At 43.7% G+C, this 13,962-nt stretch overlaps 1 protein-coding gene across 1 annotated transcript in view; it reads left to right on the top strand.

Moving 5' to 3' along the window:
• Positions 1–6,094: 6,094 nt before the first annotated feature.
• Positions 6,095–13,962, top strand: part of efnb1 (ephrin-B1) — a 57,169-nt gene continuing 49,301 nt past the window's right edge. Inside the window, exon 1 of the mRNA XM_069531418.1 lies at positions 6,095–7,136. Within this exon, the coding sequence (XP_069387519.1) occupies positions 7,021–7,136 (116 nt within the window). The 5' untranslated portion in view covers positions 6,095–7,020. The remainder of the gene's footprint in view (positions 7,137–13,962) is intronic.

Here is a 13,962-nt window from a genome sequence, read left to right as displayed (position 1 = left end):
GAGGATCACATCCCAGCTACTAATCAAGATTGTTATCGTGTTTCCACAATGTTTATATGTAGACACAGACGGTTACACGAAACATATATTGTCTCGGCTCCTTATCAGCCCTAATTACTGATATGTGAGAAGCAGGGAGAGGAGAAGAAGACAGGGTTTCGCTCACATCTCCGGCTGCCGCGATGTTAAATTTAGGACATGTTTAGCTCAGATTGCTGTTTGTCTGTAATCAGTGCTTTCCTGTCAGTCGTGATGGCTGAGATGAGTGGAGGACAGGAGGTAGAGTGAAGCAGCAGAACGAGAACAGAGAGGGAATGAGATGAGGAGGAAGATGTCTGGACAGCAATCAGCAACAAACAGGAAATGATGGCCTGGATGCCCCGGCTGTTGTGTTTGGCCCACTCCAATGTTACAATGAAATCAAAGCAGCATGAATAGCTCAACAGAACAACTTTTTTAAGTGTCCGCCTCCGAGAATAGTCGGTTTACATTAACAGAGTTTTCCCACTGTTTCAGTTGGACCAGTGTTTGGAGTAAATCTGTGTTGTTTGCGTTTATGCCCTTGTGTTTCCTTTTGTGAACACTTTACAGTATGTGAGACGGATGGGAAACATGTGCTGCTAAGTGCCTGTGTGTGTGTGTGTGTGTGTGTGTGTGTGTGTGTGTGTGTGTGTGTGAGTGTGAGTGTGTGTGTGTGGATCTGTTGTCTCAGTGGTTAATGGCTGTTCGATATTGATTACAGCTGGAACGTCTAAGTCACATGTTCCTCGTCCTCTCCAGATAACGAGGGTTAACCACTTGACCCAGTGCATGCCGATGGGGCTCTGCTCATACCTGGATCCATACAGCCCCCTCTTAACGCCACATCTCTCACTACCACGACCAGGGCCACAGCCCTCTGGTCTCCGGCCCTGGCCTCTGTGTCACGGTGCCGCACCGGAGGGAAATGTGCCAGACTTCATTAAGGGCAGATTAAAAGCAAGAAGAGGCCACTTTAGCTGTGATTTATTTTCACTGTGAGGTTGCTGGACCGACTGCAGGCCCACTGTGGCTTCACTCAGGAATGATGATGTCATGGTTTCAGTGTTTGCTCAGTGTAAATATCAGACTGGAGGAAGGAGCTATGTCCTCAGCACCACGGTTCATCTTGGAGGTTTTGAGAGAAGCAAACAAGAGATATACAGCAAATGACTGTTCTCCATTTGAGAGCTGAAACTGATCATTAGGCGATTAAGGAAATAATAACTTACAATTTGGATGATCAGTTGAGGAACCTCCCCCTCAAAAAACACAGATGTGCCAACATGTCTGTCAACACAAAAGGAGGTCATCACCAATTGTGGGTTTACGAGTGTTGCGTATGCACAAATGTGTCTCCACCACTTTTATTTTGCAAAACAATCAGTGCCTTTCAGGAGAGACTGTCTGAAATTGTGTGCACAACACAAGTAAAGTGAATAAACCTCACTACACCAGTGACACTAAATTCAAATGTTCAGACTTTCAAAAGCACATGAAAGCTTTTTGTTATGTCAACATTTGTTTTTGGATTTTAGTTTATTTGACTCAAGTCTGCAAACAGATAATTCCTAATTAGTTTAAGTAAATTTGTTGTTTTTTTGGCCAGAAGCATAATGTCCGTGCTTCAGTGCTTCCGTCCCATTATTGTGAACATGATACCTCAAGAAATGCCCTGAGGGATTTTCCACAAATGTCTGACAAACGTTCAGTTAAACTCAAGGATGAACTGATTAGATTTTGGTGATCAAAGGTCAAAGTTGCTTTGACTTCACAAGGCACTCTCTCTGCCTTGTGAATGAAACATCTTAGGAACACTTTCAGGACATTTCTTCAAACTTAGTAAAAAAAAAAAAGAATTGAATAGATTGTGCTAGTCAAAGGTCAAGTTCACAATGACCTCATGATCTTGTGATATATCAGGAACACCCATTGAGAATTTCATTACATGTCGCAGAAATATTCACTTGGACTCAAGGATGACCTGATATGAATTAGAAGGTCAAAGGTCAAGGTCACTGGCCTCACAAAACCGTTTTTGTCCTTTTAAACATGACATCTCAAGTCTGGCTTTAGGAATTTCCTTCAAATATTGAACAGTTGTCACTTGAACTCAAAGATGATCAGAATAGATTTCAGTGGTCAAAGGTCACGGTGACTTATATGAATCTGAAAAAAAATTGTAGATGGAAACTGCACTGGTTGGTGGAGGAATACAACCACAGGGCGGTGCTCTGTGTTTTTTATGGTCATATAAAAAGTAGGAGGTAATAGGTGATGACGAAGCTACTCTCAGCCCCCCCCCCAACCCTAACCCTTTTTCCAGGTTTGGCTCGGTGAGATATGAGCGGGGCTGAGTGTTTACAAGAGTCGGTTTTGTAAAGAGCAGTGGGTTGTCCCAAATAGAGACGCAAACTTCCACTCATGTCTCCTCAGACTGGGACGATCCTCACAATGTGCAGAGAGTTTATGGAGCTCGTTCAGAGGAAGGTTGTTGTACTCAGTTCGGAACTTGTTGTTGCTTTGCCGGTCGGTGGTTTCTTGTAGTAGGTTGTCAGGCACATCAGCTGGCTCCACATTAAACAGCTCAACTAATATCTTCAGTTCCTTTGTTTGCCTTTTACGTCCTGAAACCTCTCGCCAAATGCCTGGAGCAGTTTTGCACTCAGCATCATATTCAGATGTCATAGCAGGCTTTTGTTCTTGCAGAGTGGGAAAATGCACCAGTGTTTGCACACATTGCACAATTTTACTTTGTCTGCTCCTCGCAGCTCCGCAGTTCCAACAAGGCCCCTTCACAAAGTTTCCCTCTGTACTGGGTTTCAGCTTCTCAGCTATTAGCTCACTCACCACAGAATTTGCCTGCGTAACATTGTCTCTGTCAGAATGCGGTTTTGTGAAAGAGGCTTGTTGGGAACACAAACTCCAGCAAAGAGCATTAACTTTATTCGAGCACATACGTCCTTGTAACTGGTCCAGTTCAGCTGCATGTTTCCAGCTGTAATGACGCTCCGGATTGGACTATTTCATCTCTGTGAGCACGTCCCTGGAAACTGGGCCCACTGGCTATTCTTTTACCTCGACCAAAAATAATCGTTTGTCCATTTCTCTTGGAAAGCACAACATTCCACATGGACTTTTCTTTTGTCCACATTCGCCATGATGGTTTTAAGTGATAACACGTAACAGCTACATGTGTTTCATTCACCCTGACTGTGACCTGACAGGAGCAGAAGGAGACCACCCTGTAGGACATGATGTCAGTAAATTATTTTCATTTATTTAATTGCAGAATTAAATTGATAACTATCATGAGAATATTTTGGTATTTCTGAGTTGAATTCTCTCACAGATCAGATTAAATTGACCTGCGTTTCTGGCCTGAGCACCAGAGGTTCCCCTCCCTTGAAGCATGTCAGGACTCAGTGGTGGAGGAAGTACTCAAACATTTTACTGCAGTAAAAGTACAAATTAACAGACATAAATGTACACAAGTAACAGTAAAAGTACTACATTAATGTTTCTAGAGTAAAACTAGTACTAGTAAGTACTTGCTTTTAAATAGACTTAAAGTATTAAAAGTAAAGGTAACTTGCCAAGTATTTCCGTAATGCAACAGTCTACTACATCTTGATGTCTGAACCCATTTTACATGTTTCTTCTTTACTAGTAATGCTGCTGCTGCAAGAGGCGGAACAAGTAACACAATGCATTGTAAAAAATGTAGTGGAGTAGGAAGTACAGATATTTGCTGATATATATATATATATATATATATATATATATATACACACATATATAGTGAAGTAAAAGTAAAGAGTACCTGAAAATAAATCTACTTCAGTAAAGTACAGATACATGAAAAAGGTACATAAGTACAGTAATTGAGTAAGTATACTAAGGTACGATCAAGCACAGAGCACACTGTGCTCATGTTAGAATGCTGACATTTGCATGTAGCCTAAAGCAACACGGTGTGCCAACAGCTTTCACACCCTCACAGAGTAAACACATGGCTGTAGACAAGCAGCTTGAAGACGTCACCTTGGATTCTGTGAAATAATTTAATCAATTTAAATATTTATTAATCATTAATATAAGTTGCCACCCTGTTCCCTTCTGAAGCATAGGATCTGTGTTATGAGCTTCTGTGGTATCAAAGTACACTTGAGATATTTTTAGAGGCACTAATCAGCCACCTATACAGATTAACACCATGACCTCATTCCTTGGAAATGTCACTATTTCATACGTGGTTGGGTGAGGAGGAAAAAAAAGATCAGATTTCCTTCCGTGGAGTGTGTGGCTGAACATGAATACTGTGCTCAATAATACACTCCTTTGTCCTTCTGTGCACTGCAGTGTTAAGTTGTGCTGATGTAGAGTAATGTGCACAGTCCATTATCTGCTACGTATCGTCTATAATCCTCTTGTACTATATATAATGAGGTTCTCGTGGCATGTGTACTGCTAAAGTCTATATAGTCATAAAACGTCTTATTGCTTCCCAGGGCAAATCTCGGTTTAATGTTGCACTTGGCTAGTAACATGTTTTTGATTCTCCTGATCCTGGCCTGTGATTTAATCACACTCTTACAACAACAGCTTGGCATGTCCGCCATCATTGTCCTGCAGCCACCGGTCACTCGGCCTTGGCCGCAGCTGTGGCAGTCGTCAAAATTGTGCACATCCAGGAGGCGTCTCATTGGCTCGCAGAAGATCAGGTATCTATCTGTGACCTTTTGATTGGCTGTTAAGGTATCAGGTATCGCATACATCCCGGCCATCGGAAGGGGACATGCCAGCCTCTGTGGCAACTGGCCTGTGTTTGCCATTACTATGACAACACGCCGATGGTCTGCACTGTAGCCAGGCTCCTGAGGATGCAGCTATGGCATTCTCCAACTTTTGTGACACCACACGCACACACACACACACACACACATAAATACACACATACATACACACATAAATACACTCAGGTAATTAGAGAGTATAATTATTTGTGGTGTTAAACTGACATTGAGCTCATTGTTTCGTAAAGATTTATGGGCTGTCAGCCGACAACAGGATGTAATAAAAATAAATTCTGGAACCCACAGACGTGTATTTGAACGTCTGTTATCTTTCCTCTCCAATTATAATAAATTCCCCTTGTGTTCCTGTGGGTCTTTTTCATCACAACCGACAGGGGGCGGCATTGGTTGAATAAATGCAGGCAAATGAAGGGAAACTGTCCCTATTTCTCTCTCTTTCTGTCACACACACGCACACGCACGCACAATGGGGGCACAGACATGGACATGATCAATTATGTGTCAAGCGTTTCTTCCTCAAAGAATGAATGGCCCAATGACTATAGGATACCCGGCGTCTATTGTCCACTGTCACTGGAGACTAAGTTCTCATGCAGTTCATTATTTCAGAAAGGGGACAACTAGGAAGAGATCCAAAGAGACCATTAATCATCATTCCCTTCAAGGAAGAAAAAAGAAAGGACTAAAATAACATACTGCAATCCTATACAGTTACCCTTAAGGGCTTTTAAACACTTCAAATGCGTATCAATTTAAAAAAGGCTCATAATATTATTATACAGAGAAAAATATCACAAATCCACTTATCCCCATACCTACCACAGACGTAATTGTGATTCCCTGCAGGAAGATTTTCACAGGCTTATGTTGTAAAAATGTTATGGCATATATGTTTGGTTGGGGGATCTGCTGCTGGGACATTTCAGGCTCTGGACTTAAAGGGGCCAAGAGGTTTTTTCCCCCTTTTTGCTCCTGTAAGCACTTTTACGCACGCTCCAGTGGCCTATCGTTTCCCCCCCTCCACCGAAAAGCTTTTCAGTATGACGAATAGGCCTAACTCCAAAGTCCATTTCAATTTGGGTCGATGGCTCCGGCCGAGGTGGGGGGTGGCGGTGGTGGAGATGTGGGGGTCAGCCCAATAACAGATCCCCCTCCCTCTCTCCACCATCCACCCCCTCCACGTCCCCATAAATGCGTGCGCTTCCTGCTTCCAAGTTCGGACCGAGCGCTGTGATTGGCCGCGGCGCGCTGTGTGGGCCGTCCCCCGCTCCTCCTTAGCTTCGCTCGGTGCTCGGGTTACAGTCGAGCTGGAGCCGCCGCACGCACCGGAGCAGCAGCGGTGAATGTTTCCTCTGTCACGCACGGCTTAAACAAAAAGAGACATACCGGCAATGGACAGGTTGGCAGAGCGGATTCACAGCCACGGATCGGGTTGGTGAAAAGGTCGAGAACCTTCACCTCGGCACCTCGGAGAGACGGGGGGACGCGGCTGGTAGATATTTTACGCACCGGCATGCCACTGTGCTGCCGCTGGGACTATAGAGGCTGGAGCGCAACACGCTGAGAGAATTATTTACAATAGAAACTCAATTCCTTCGCAGGGGAGAATAGCAGGAGGGAGGAGGAGGAGTGAAAGATAACACTGGAATGAAGTGGACCTCGAGATTCCCAGCGTGCTGCGGAGTTGTGACTGATGGATGAATGTGGTCATCTGTAGGGGGGATCTACAGCGACAGGTACAGACACCACCAGGAGAAAGAGAGCTCTGACAAAGACATCAGCAGCCGCATCGCGTCTCCGAAAAAAAAAACTGGTTAGATCTGTTCCATTGCGCATCACATCCTATCGCCGAGTCTCCGCTGTAGAGCAACAGAGGCCGTGAAGGGCTGTTTGTGTCTGAGCCACAGGTCATCCAGGACACTCGGGGCTGCTTTCCTTCCACATCCCGTCCACAGCATCAACAAGAAACCGGGGGGCTCCTGCGGACAGTTCAGTGAAAGACACGCGGTTGTGGAGCATTTCGTGTTGTCCAGTGGGACATGTATCTGACATCGACCTCACATGCTCCCGACTGATCGTAGCTCACCTTCCCACCGCGCTTAAAGGCTGCCAAGCGCACCGTGCGTCCGACTTGCTCTGAGTTCCTCGGCCGCACTCGTCTGCTGCTGTCCGCACACCGATCAGAATGGCGGGACTCGCGTGTTGGAAGTATTACCTCTGGATCTTTATTTTACTGTGCAGGTCGGCGCTACCTTCGGCGAAGTCGCTGGAGACTATAATTTGGAGCTCACAGAATCCCAAGTAAGTCTCCTGTTTCATTTTGTGCCTAAGCTTGCCAAACGTCTCTCTCTGTGTGTGTGTGTGTGTGCGTAATGGAGGGTGGAATGAACATTACTGGAGAAAAGTTGCCATTGTGTGCAGAGTTGGGTTTAATGTTCTGTTAAATGTAGTAATTATCCCCCAAAAAAGAACATAATTTATTTAGATTTAATTGCCACATCCAGAGTTTGGTGCTGAATTTATTCCTCAGTGGGGGAATTTCCCAACAGCAGAGAAACACAGGAGGCACAAGCATCTGCAATATACAGTGTTCCGAACCTAATCCACTGTAATGAATGGTTTCTTGTGACTATACATGCACCTGTATTTTACCAGACTGGAGGTCTTACACACACCTGAGAGATGGTCCACTTTTTCCCTGCAATATTTTTATTTTGCTGTGTTACGAATGAGAGAAAACTCTGGTAAATGTCCCGAGAGGGTAAAGATGTTACCGAGGGTGTTTCCTCCTCTCAGCCCGTGTCAGGAGGCCTGGACATGGGCTCTGTCATGGCCTCAGAGAGGGCCCCAGCTCTCCCAACTTTGAAATCCCACAACAAAATGTACGATAAGATGGTTATTCCTCATATCAGAGGCAGCAAATGCTTGAAATTAATTTAATTGTCCTGGCCTGGATCCAGCCTGTAATTTCTCACCATCAAATCAAGTTCCACAAAAAGGCAAAGCAGCCGAAGCAATTTTTTTTCTGAACATTTATATTATTCCCATCAAAACAAACAGAGTGAGCCCAGACTGCTCATAATAAAACACACTCTGGCAACAATTATCACCCACTTAGACTCGACTCCCACATTTGCATGATGTTGGAAAGCGTACATGAGGTGGGGGAAACAAACTAAAAGAGAGAAAGAGGAGGAGAGAGGAAAAGAAAAGAAAAGAGGAAAAAAAAAATCTCCTGTATTTTTGGAGCTGACCTTCATTTGAGCTGCACAGCACCGAGGGGAAATGTAGAGGAGCTCGACCAGCTTATAACTAGAACTTACTCAGTCAAGTGAATCCATGATTTATCCCCCAAATGTCAGATGTCATAGGAGCTCGTTGTGCAGTCAGTGAGTATGAATATTGCCTGCCATGTTCACTGGGGTGTGTGTAGATATGTGTGTGTGGCCCAGGCCCTAATGGTGAAACTACGGCCCATCAGCTTTTATCTGACTATGGCTTCAGAGGTAGTGGAACAATGAGCGTCATCAGACACACACACACACGTTACACAGACACACACATATTACCCAGGCACACTGAAAAACCTCACACCCTGTGTCAGCCATGTAAGTTAAATGAAAAGAGAGGAAGGGGAGGCATTTATTGATTGATGATGTCACCTTTGTGGAATGTCCAAGAAAGTTTACCACGTTGGTTCTTTTAGGGATTGGAAGATCATTTCTCCATCTGTTCCTCCACTTGTAAAAATCCCCAACGCCGGCCGAATATTTCATAAAGTTCACAGTGGAACAATAATGCGCTCTGCAAAGTGTTCCCTCAACCTAATTATCCTGCTGCTCTGCGCCGTAGAAAACAATAGACAGTTATCTTGCTGGTTGCAGCCTTTGGAATAACAAAAGACAAACCTGTTTTTCGGTGTCTTGATAGGTAATAAAAAAGGAATATTTTTTGACAGCAATCAACATCTGCCTTGACTGTTTGTTGTTTTTTAAACTCCCTTCTCTCTTGTCTTGGCCTATATGTTGCTGCGCAGCGATAACACACTCTGGGAGAAAGAGAGAGAGGCCTATAGAAATGTACTGTACACTATCTGGTGACTTATCTAGATTTATGATGTCTTACTTCCTGTTCCCACTTTTGGGAGCACTGCTGCCTCGGCTAATAAATTAATCTGGCCCTCTGCTTGCACACTGTACCACATGCACACAGAATATAACAATACCAGTGCCTCCCTACAGGCCATGAGTTATGAGACAAAGTGTAGGAAACCAGCAGGTTTGGGCCACTATGGAGTGTGTGTGTTTTTCTTTGAGTGTGTGCAGGTCTATGTATAGGTCCCCCCTTGAGTCTTCCTTCTGTTATGGATTTCCATGTGAGGATGCCATCACTCCCGCCTCAGCATTATCAATAACTGGGGTTTTCTTAATTGATTTCACCCCAGCACGCTCGAGCAGGCGACATACATCACCAACGTTCACGCCACCTGGAAGAAAGAGGAAGAAAGAAACATCCCAAAGTTCTGTAGCTGTGCTGCAGGATGTTTGAGACCTTTTTTTGATATTTAATTTGAGGCCAGATGAGTGAAATGGGAGGGGTTGTGCATGTGGGGGGTGCAGCCGTGCAGAAGAAGGCTGGATGTGTCAGCGTCCCTAGCCGGTAAAGAACCGTCTAACATTTGATCAGCGCAAATCGGATTAGCTCTCATTTAGCTGAGTGGGATTACGCCAGAAAATGTCACTTTGTTATGACTGATCACGTCCCATCGGTTTGGCTGGATCTGCACAGCCACCTCGATGTACAGACACATACTGCGAGGAGCGTACACTCTCACGGGCACATTCGCAGCGTGCTCAGGAATGCTGCAGCCATGCCAATTTTTTTTTTCCACGATAATCTGACAAGGTTGCTGTGAGAGGATCTTGCACGTCCTTAGCTAATATTTACCTCATGACCTGTAGCTCCTCCACGGCCTGTTTGCAGCAGCCCAGGAGACAAACAAGATGATGGGAGCTGGAAAACACACAGGCACCTTCTGAAAACAGCCAGCCTCGGCCTGGGCAGGAGTCCGCTGCACTCCCGCTGAACCCACCTCGCATTTCGAAGAGGCTTGGAAACACTTTGACATTTTTATGAAGCCCGCAAAAAGAACACAAAATAGCCTAACAGAGGGAGGTGTTTGTGCTGATAAAAGTCAACTTAAGCCTGTGTTGCTGCGGGCCTTTTCTTACTCATCTTATTTTGCTGGTCGTTGACCTCAGCCGCCTGGCTCACAGTTTAACAGTTGACTGATTCGGTTTATAACGTGCTTGCATGGTTTAAAGGTTCAGCGAGTTTGATGATTACTGCGGATTTGATTACCACTGTGATATTTAGCAAAACAGAAAAACAAATTTGTTATTTTTTTCTTGGGGGGGAAAAAGCCCATGAGGTGGCAAGTTTATTTTTAAATGCCATTTGGAAGCAGCATAATTGTATTTGTTTGCTATTAGTAGAGTTGGTATACAGAAGGCTTAATTAAAATTCTGGTTTTGTTTTCATGATTAGATTTTTGTGGTAATATAACAGGAAAAAGGAAAAAAACGAACTTCTGCCTTGTCTTTGCTTTTGGAAGCTGCTGTTATTTAAAGCTTTATTCCAGAACACAGAAACCTTGGCGCTCACAAAAGCTCACATTCACATACAACAATGATTTCAACAGGAGCCTACAAAAACAAACTGCAATTGCAAAAGCTGAAACTGCCACAACCTGTTGAACAAGAGCAGGATGAAACTTCAGGACGGGACCATAAACAGGATTTGGTTCCTCGCTAGAGTCTCACCGAATGCTCCTCTCAGCCGGTACGCTGCGGTGCGGGTCACCGCTGAGAGGGTCAGAGGCCTGTTTTTGTTTCTTCCTCGCCGCCTTTACCCTTTTTACCCCTTTTGCGATATACACCTTCTCCTCCTTGCCTGCCCGAGTCCCCCCTTTCTCTCCCCCTTTAGACTCTGATCATGTTTCCCTCTGATACAGATCTCATTACACACAGAGAGGACTTAGAGCCTGAGCCCCACTCATGGAGAAAGAGCGAAGGCCGACCAATAAGAAATACTTGCGGAAAGCAACTGGCCCACAGTTCTGCAAAAAGCCACCCTGTGTCTCGCTGTAAGGACAGCTGCGTTTGCTCTGTGTGTGTGTGTGCACTTCTGTGTGGACGTAACTGTTGTTTCAGCGGTGTGGAACGACAGATTCTTCATTTGGTTATCTATGTGAGGCACCTGGGCTCAGAGAGAAGGGGGCTGCGCGGCTTCAGGATGTTTCTGGAGAAAGAAAAAATGCTGTTTTTCCATCATGGTTTCGCTCCAGATGGACTCACTTTATCCGCTGGTGGTTTTGGCTGCCACATCACTGAAAACTGATCATTGTGCCTTTTGTGTGTTATTGATGCGTACATTTCTTTATATTCAAGCAGCGGTGCACATGAAATCGAGCCCGTTCCCCCGGCTTGCAACTAATTTTTTGCTTTTTTTCCATGTGCATGGGGCACTGCCTGAGTTCCAAACTGGTCCCATAGTTTGGCTTTCTTTCAATTTCAACTACATATTATAGACGCTGTTTTTACCACAGCAGAATGCAGTGAACCACATGAGAGTTTTGAAAAGATTAGACTATTGATTAGTTAGTTGACTGAAAAACAATCAACAGCAGCTTTAAAAAGCCTCCACATGTTAATGAAATCTTCTATTACAGTTTATTGAATTTCGTCACAGTATCAGTAGATAATGTGATGTGCTATAATTTCTACAACCAGCTGAGACACTGTTTGTAGTTATACTAATCAAGCAGGAATGTCTGAGCTTTTTTTTGGCTTATCCAGGAATTAAAAACAATTATTTTATTGTCTCATGGCGTATATAGTATAGCTTCATATTACCTACACATATAATGAATTTTTTCCTTTTAAATTGTCAAACAAAAAAAATGTTTCCAGCATTTCTTTTGTGAGGATTTCTTACTTCTCTGTTTTGGACCATTTTAAATTCACATCTTTGTGTTTTGGAGAATTTGTTGGACAAAATTAACAATTTCAAGGGTTTTATATCCAAGAAACAAAACATGAACCTCAGAAAAGCCCCCAAACCAGTAATAGATAAATAAATTAATAAATCAAAATAATCCCTAATAGAGAATTTAAAGTATCTTGACAACCAGAGTCTGGAACAACAAGACGCACACATAGGCGTGACAGACAGAGGATTAGGTTGTCTGTGGTGACTCATAAAAACTATGACAAATTGTCGAAACATTGCCTTACTCAACATATTTTTTATTTTTACAAAAAACCACAACAATGAAATGTATGAAAAAAAACAAAGTATTTTATATTTGGTCTGTTTCTGCATGGTCTCATAATTGCCAGTCCATTTATTTTATGAAATAAACTGCCAATCAATCTGAGTATTGTTTATTTGTGCAAAGTTTCTGTGTCCATGCTGCAATTAAAGGACATTAAGGCTCATATGAAAGGGACAAGTATAGGATTATGGGAGTGAATGAGTGCTTGAGAGTGCATGTCGGTGTGCTATTGTTCTTTGTTCAGCCACAGTGGAGCATTAAGGAAGTGTTAGGAGCGTGCCAGTGTGCCCCTGTGAAAGTGTTGAGGGCCGAGCGTCGGACGAGTGTGGAGAGGCTGAAACAGTGGCTGCCTCACAGGCAGTTAGTGGCCGGCCTTCATTAGATGGAAGCCTGGCTGGCAGTGGCCAGGAAGTTCCCATCAGCCCCAGCTCTGCCAAGCGGAGGCACAAGGCACTGGTGCTGGAAAGCGTCCCCTTAAAGATTTCAACACGCTGCCTCGACTCGAATCGAGAGAAAACATAGGGACGCAGAGTTACAGGAAGTGGGGAAAAGTTGAATGGGCAGAGTCTGCCTTTTGTTTGCCATCTTAGTTCTTTTACATAAGAGCAGTTGGAAAATAAGGGGATTAAACAGGAGAGGAAAGGAAGCTAATGTAGAGCGTTGAGACGCAGCTCTGGGCTCAACCGCACATCCTTTCAGTCCAGCATAGAGCTCCCAGATTACTTCCATGTGTCAGTGCGATGGGGAAAGAGAGGAAGAAAAGAAGAAAGGGGTACAGGGGAGAGAGAAGTTGAGCGATTGAAAAGCAAGCAGACTTGGGTTGGTGTAGATCAGTGGCGGTGTTGGACAGTGGAACGGATCTGTGTGACAGCCATCTCTAAAACCATTACCCCTGCGGCTACGACTCGGGAACTCGTAACCTCCTCCTCCGGACTGACCTCATAGACTTAACTCTTTCTCAGAGAACCCCTCTGTGCCGTGGAGGCAGCCCTCATCAGTTGCCGGGCTCAAACAGCGGGCAGGCAGCCTTAACAGCCAGCTGCACTACGAGTTTCTTTAAGACGTCATGAGTTGTCACCGGCACACAGGCAGCGAGGGATCTGTTTTCCCCGAGTTTGTGGCACTCCAAAGACTTTAGTGGGAAAGTTTGAATTTAGTGTGCCAGGACTTAGGAGAAGGGGATGACGGATCCCAACAAATAATGACAGCAAAATGAATAGGGCAGGGCGAGTTGTGCATTTGTGGTTTTGCTGAGAAACTGAGTTTGCTATATAAACTATGATGTAAGTGTCGATAACTTTTTCTCGCCTTTTGAGCTAAAAAACAAAGAGATAAAAAATGTTAACTCCGGGCCTGTTTCCTGTTATTTCATGAGCTTGTATGTAAATAATTACAAAACATATTTTAGACTAAAAACATCATAACTCAAGGTCTGCTTACAAGGTTTATGGGAAACTTTCATCTGAGCCTACGAAATTACAAGAAAGAATTAGATTATACATAAAAACATACAAAATATAATAATATCTAATAATATAAGTGTTTATATATATATATATATATTATCTGCACTGCCAGCTTCATAAACAATTAACCAATTTTCTGGTTCGAAAAGCGCAGCTACAAAATTAAGATTTTTTTTACATGTATTACACAAAGTGATTGTAAATTCTAAATAAATTATTTACAACAAACAAAAAAAAGGCAGTAAGTCAGATTTAAGTTGAGTTAAGATATTATAATAGTCAAATTATTATTTTCCGCCCCACAAATAATTTTATACACTCAACA

Source organism: Paralichthys olivaceus, chromosome 9, assembly GCF_024713975.1.
Source record: "Paralichthys olivaceus isolate ysfri-2021 chromosome 9, ASM2471397v2, whole genome shotgun sequence".
NCBI lineage: Eukaryota > Metazoa > Chordata > Actinopteri > Pleuronectiformes > Paralichthyidae > Paralichthys > Paralichthys olivaceus.
This window is presented reverse-complemented; position numbering and strand designations above follow the sequence as displayed.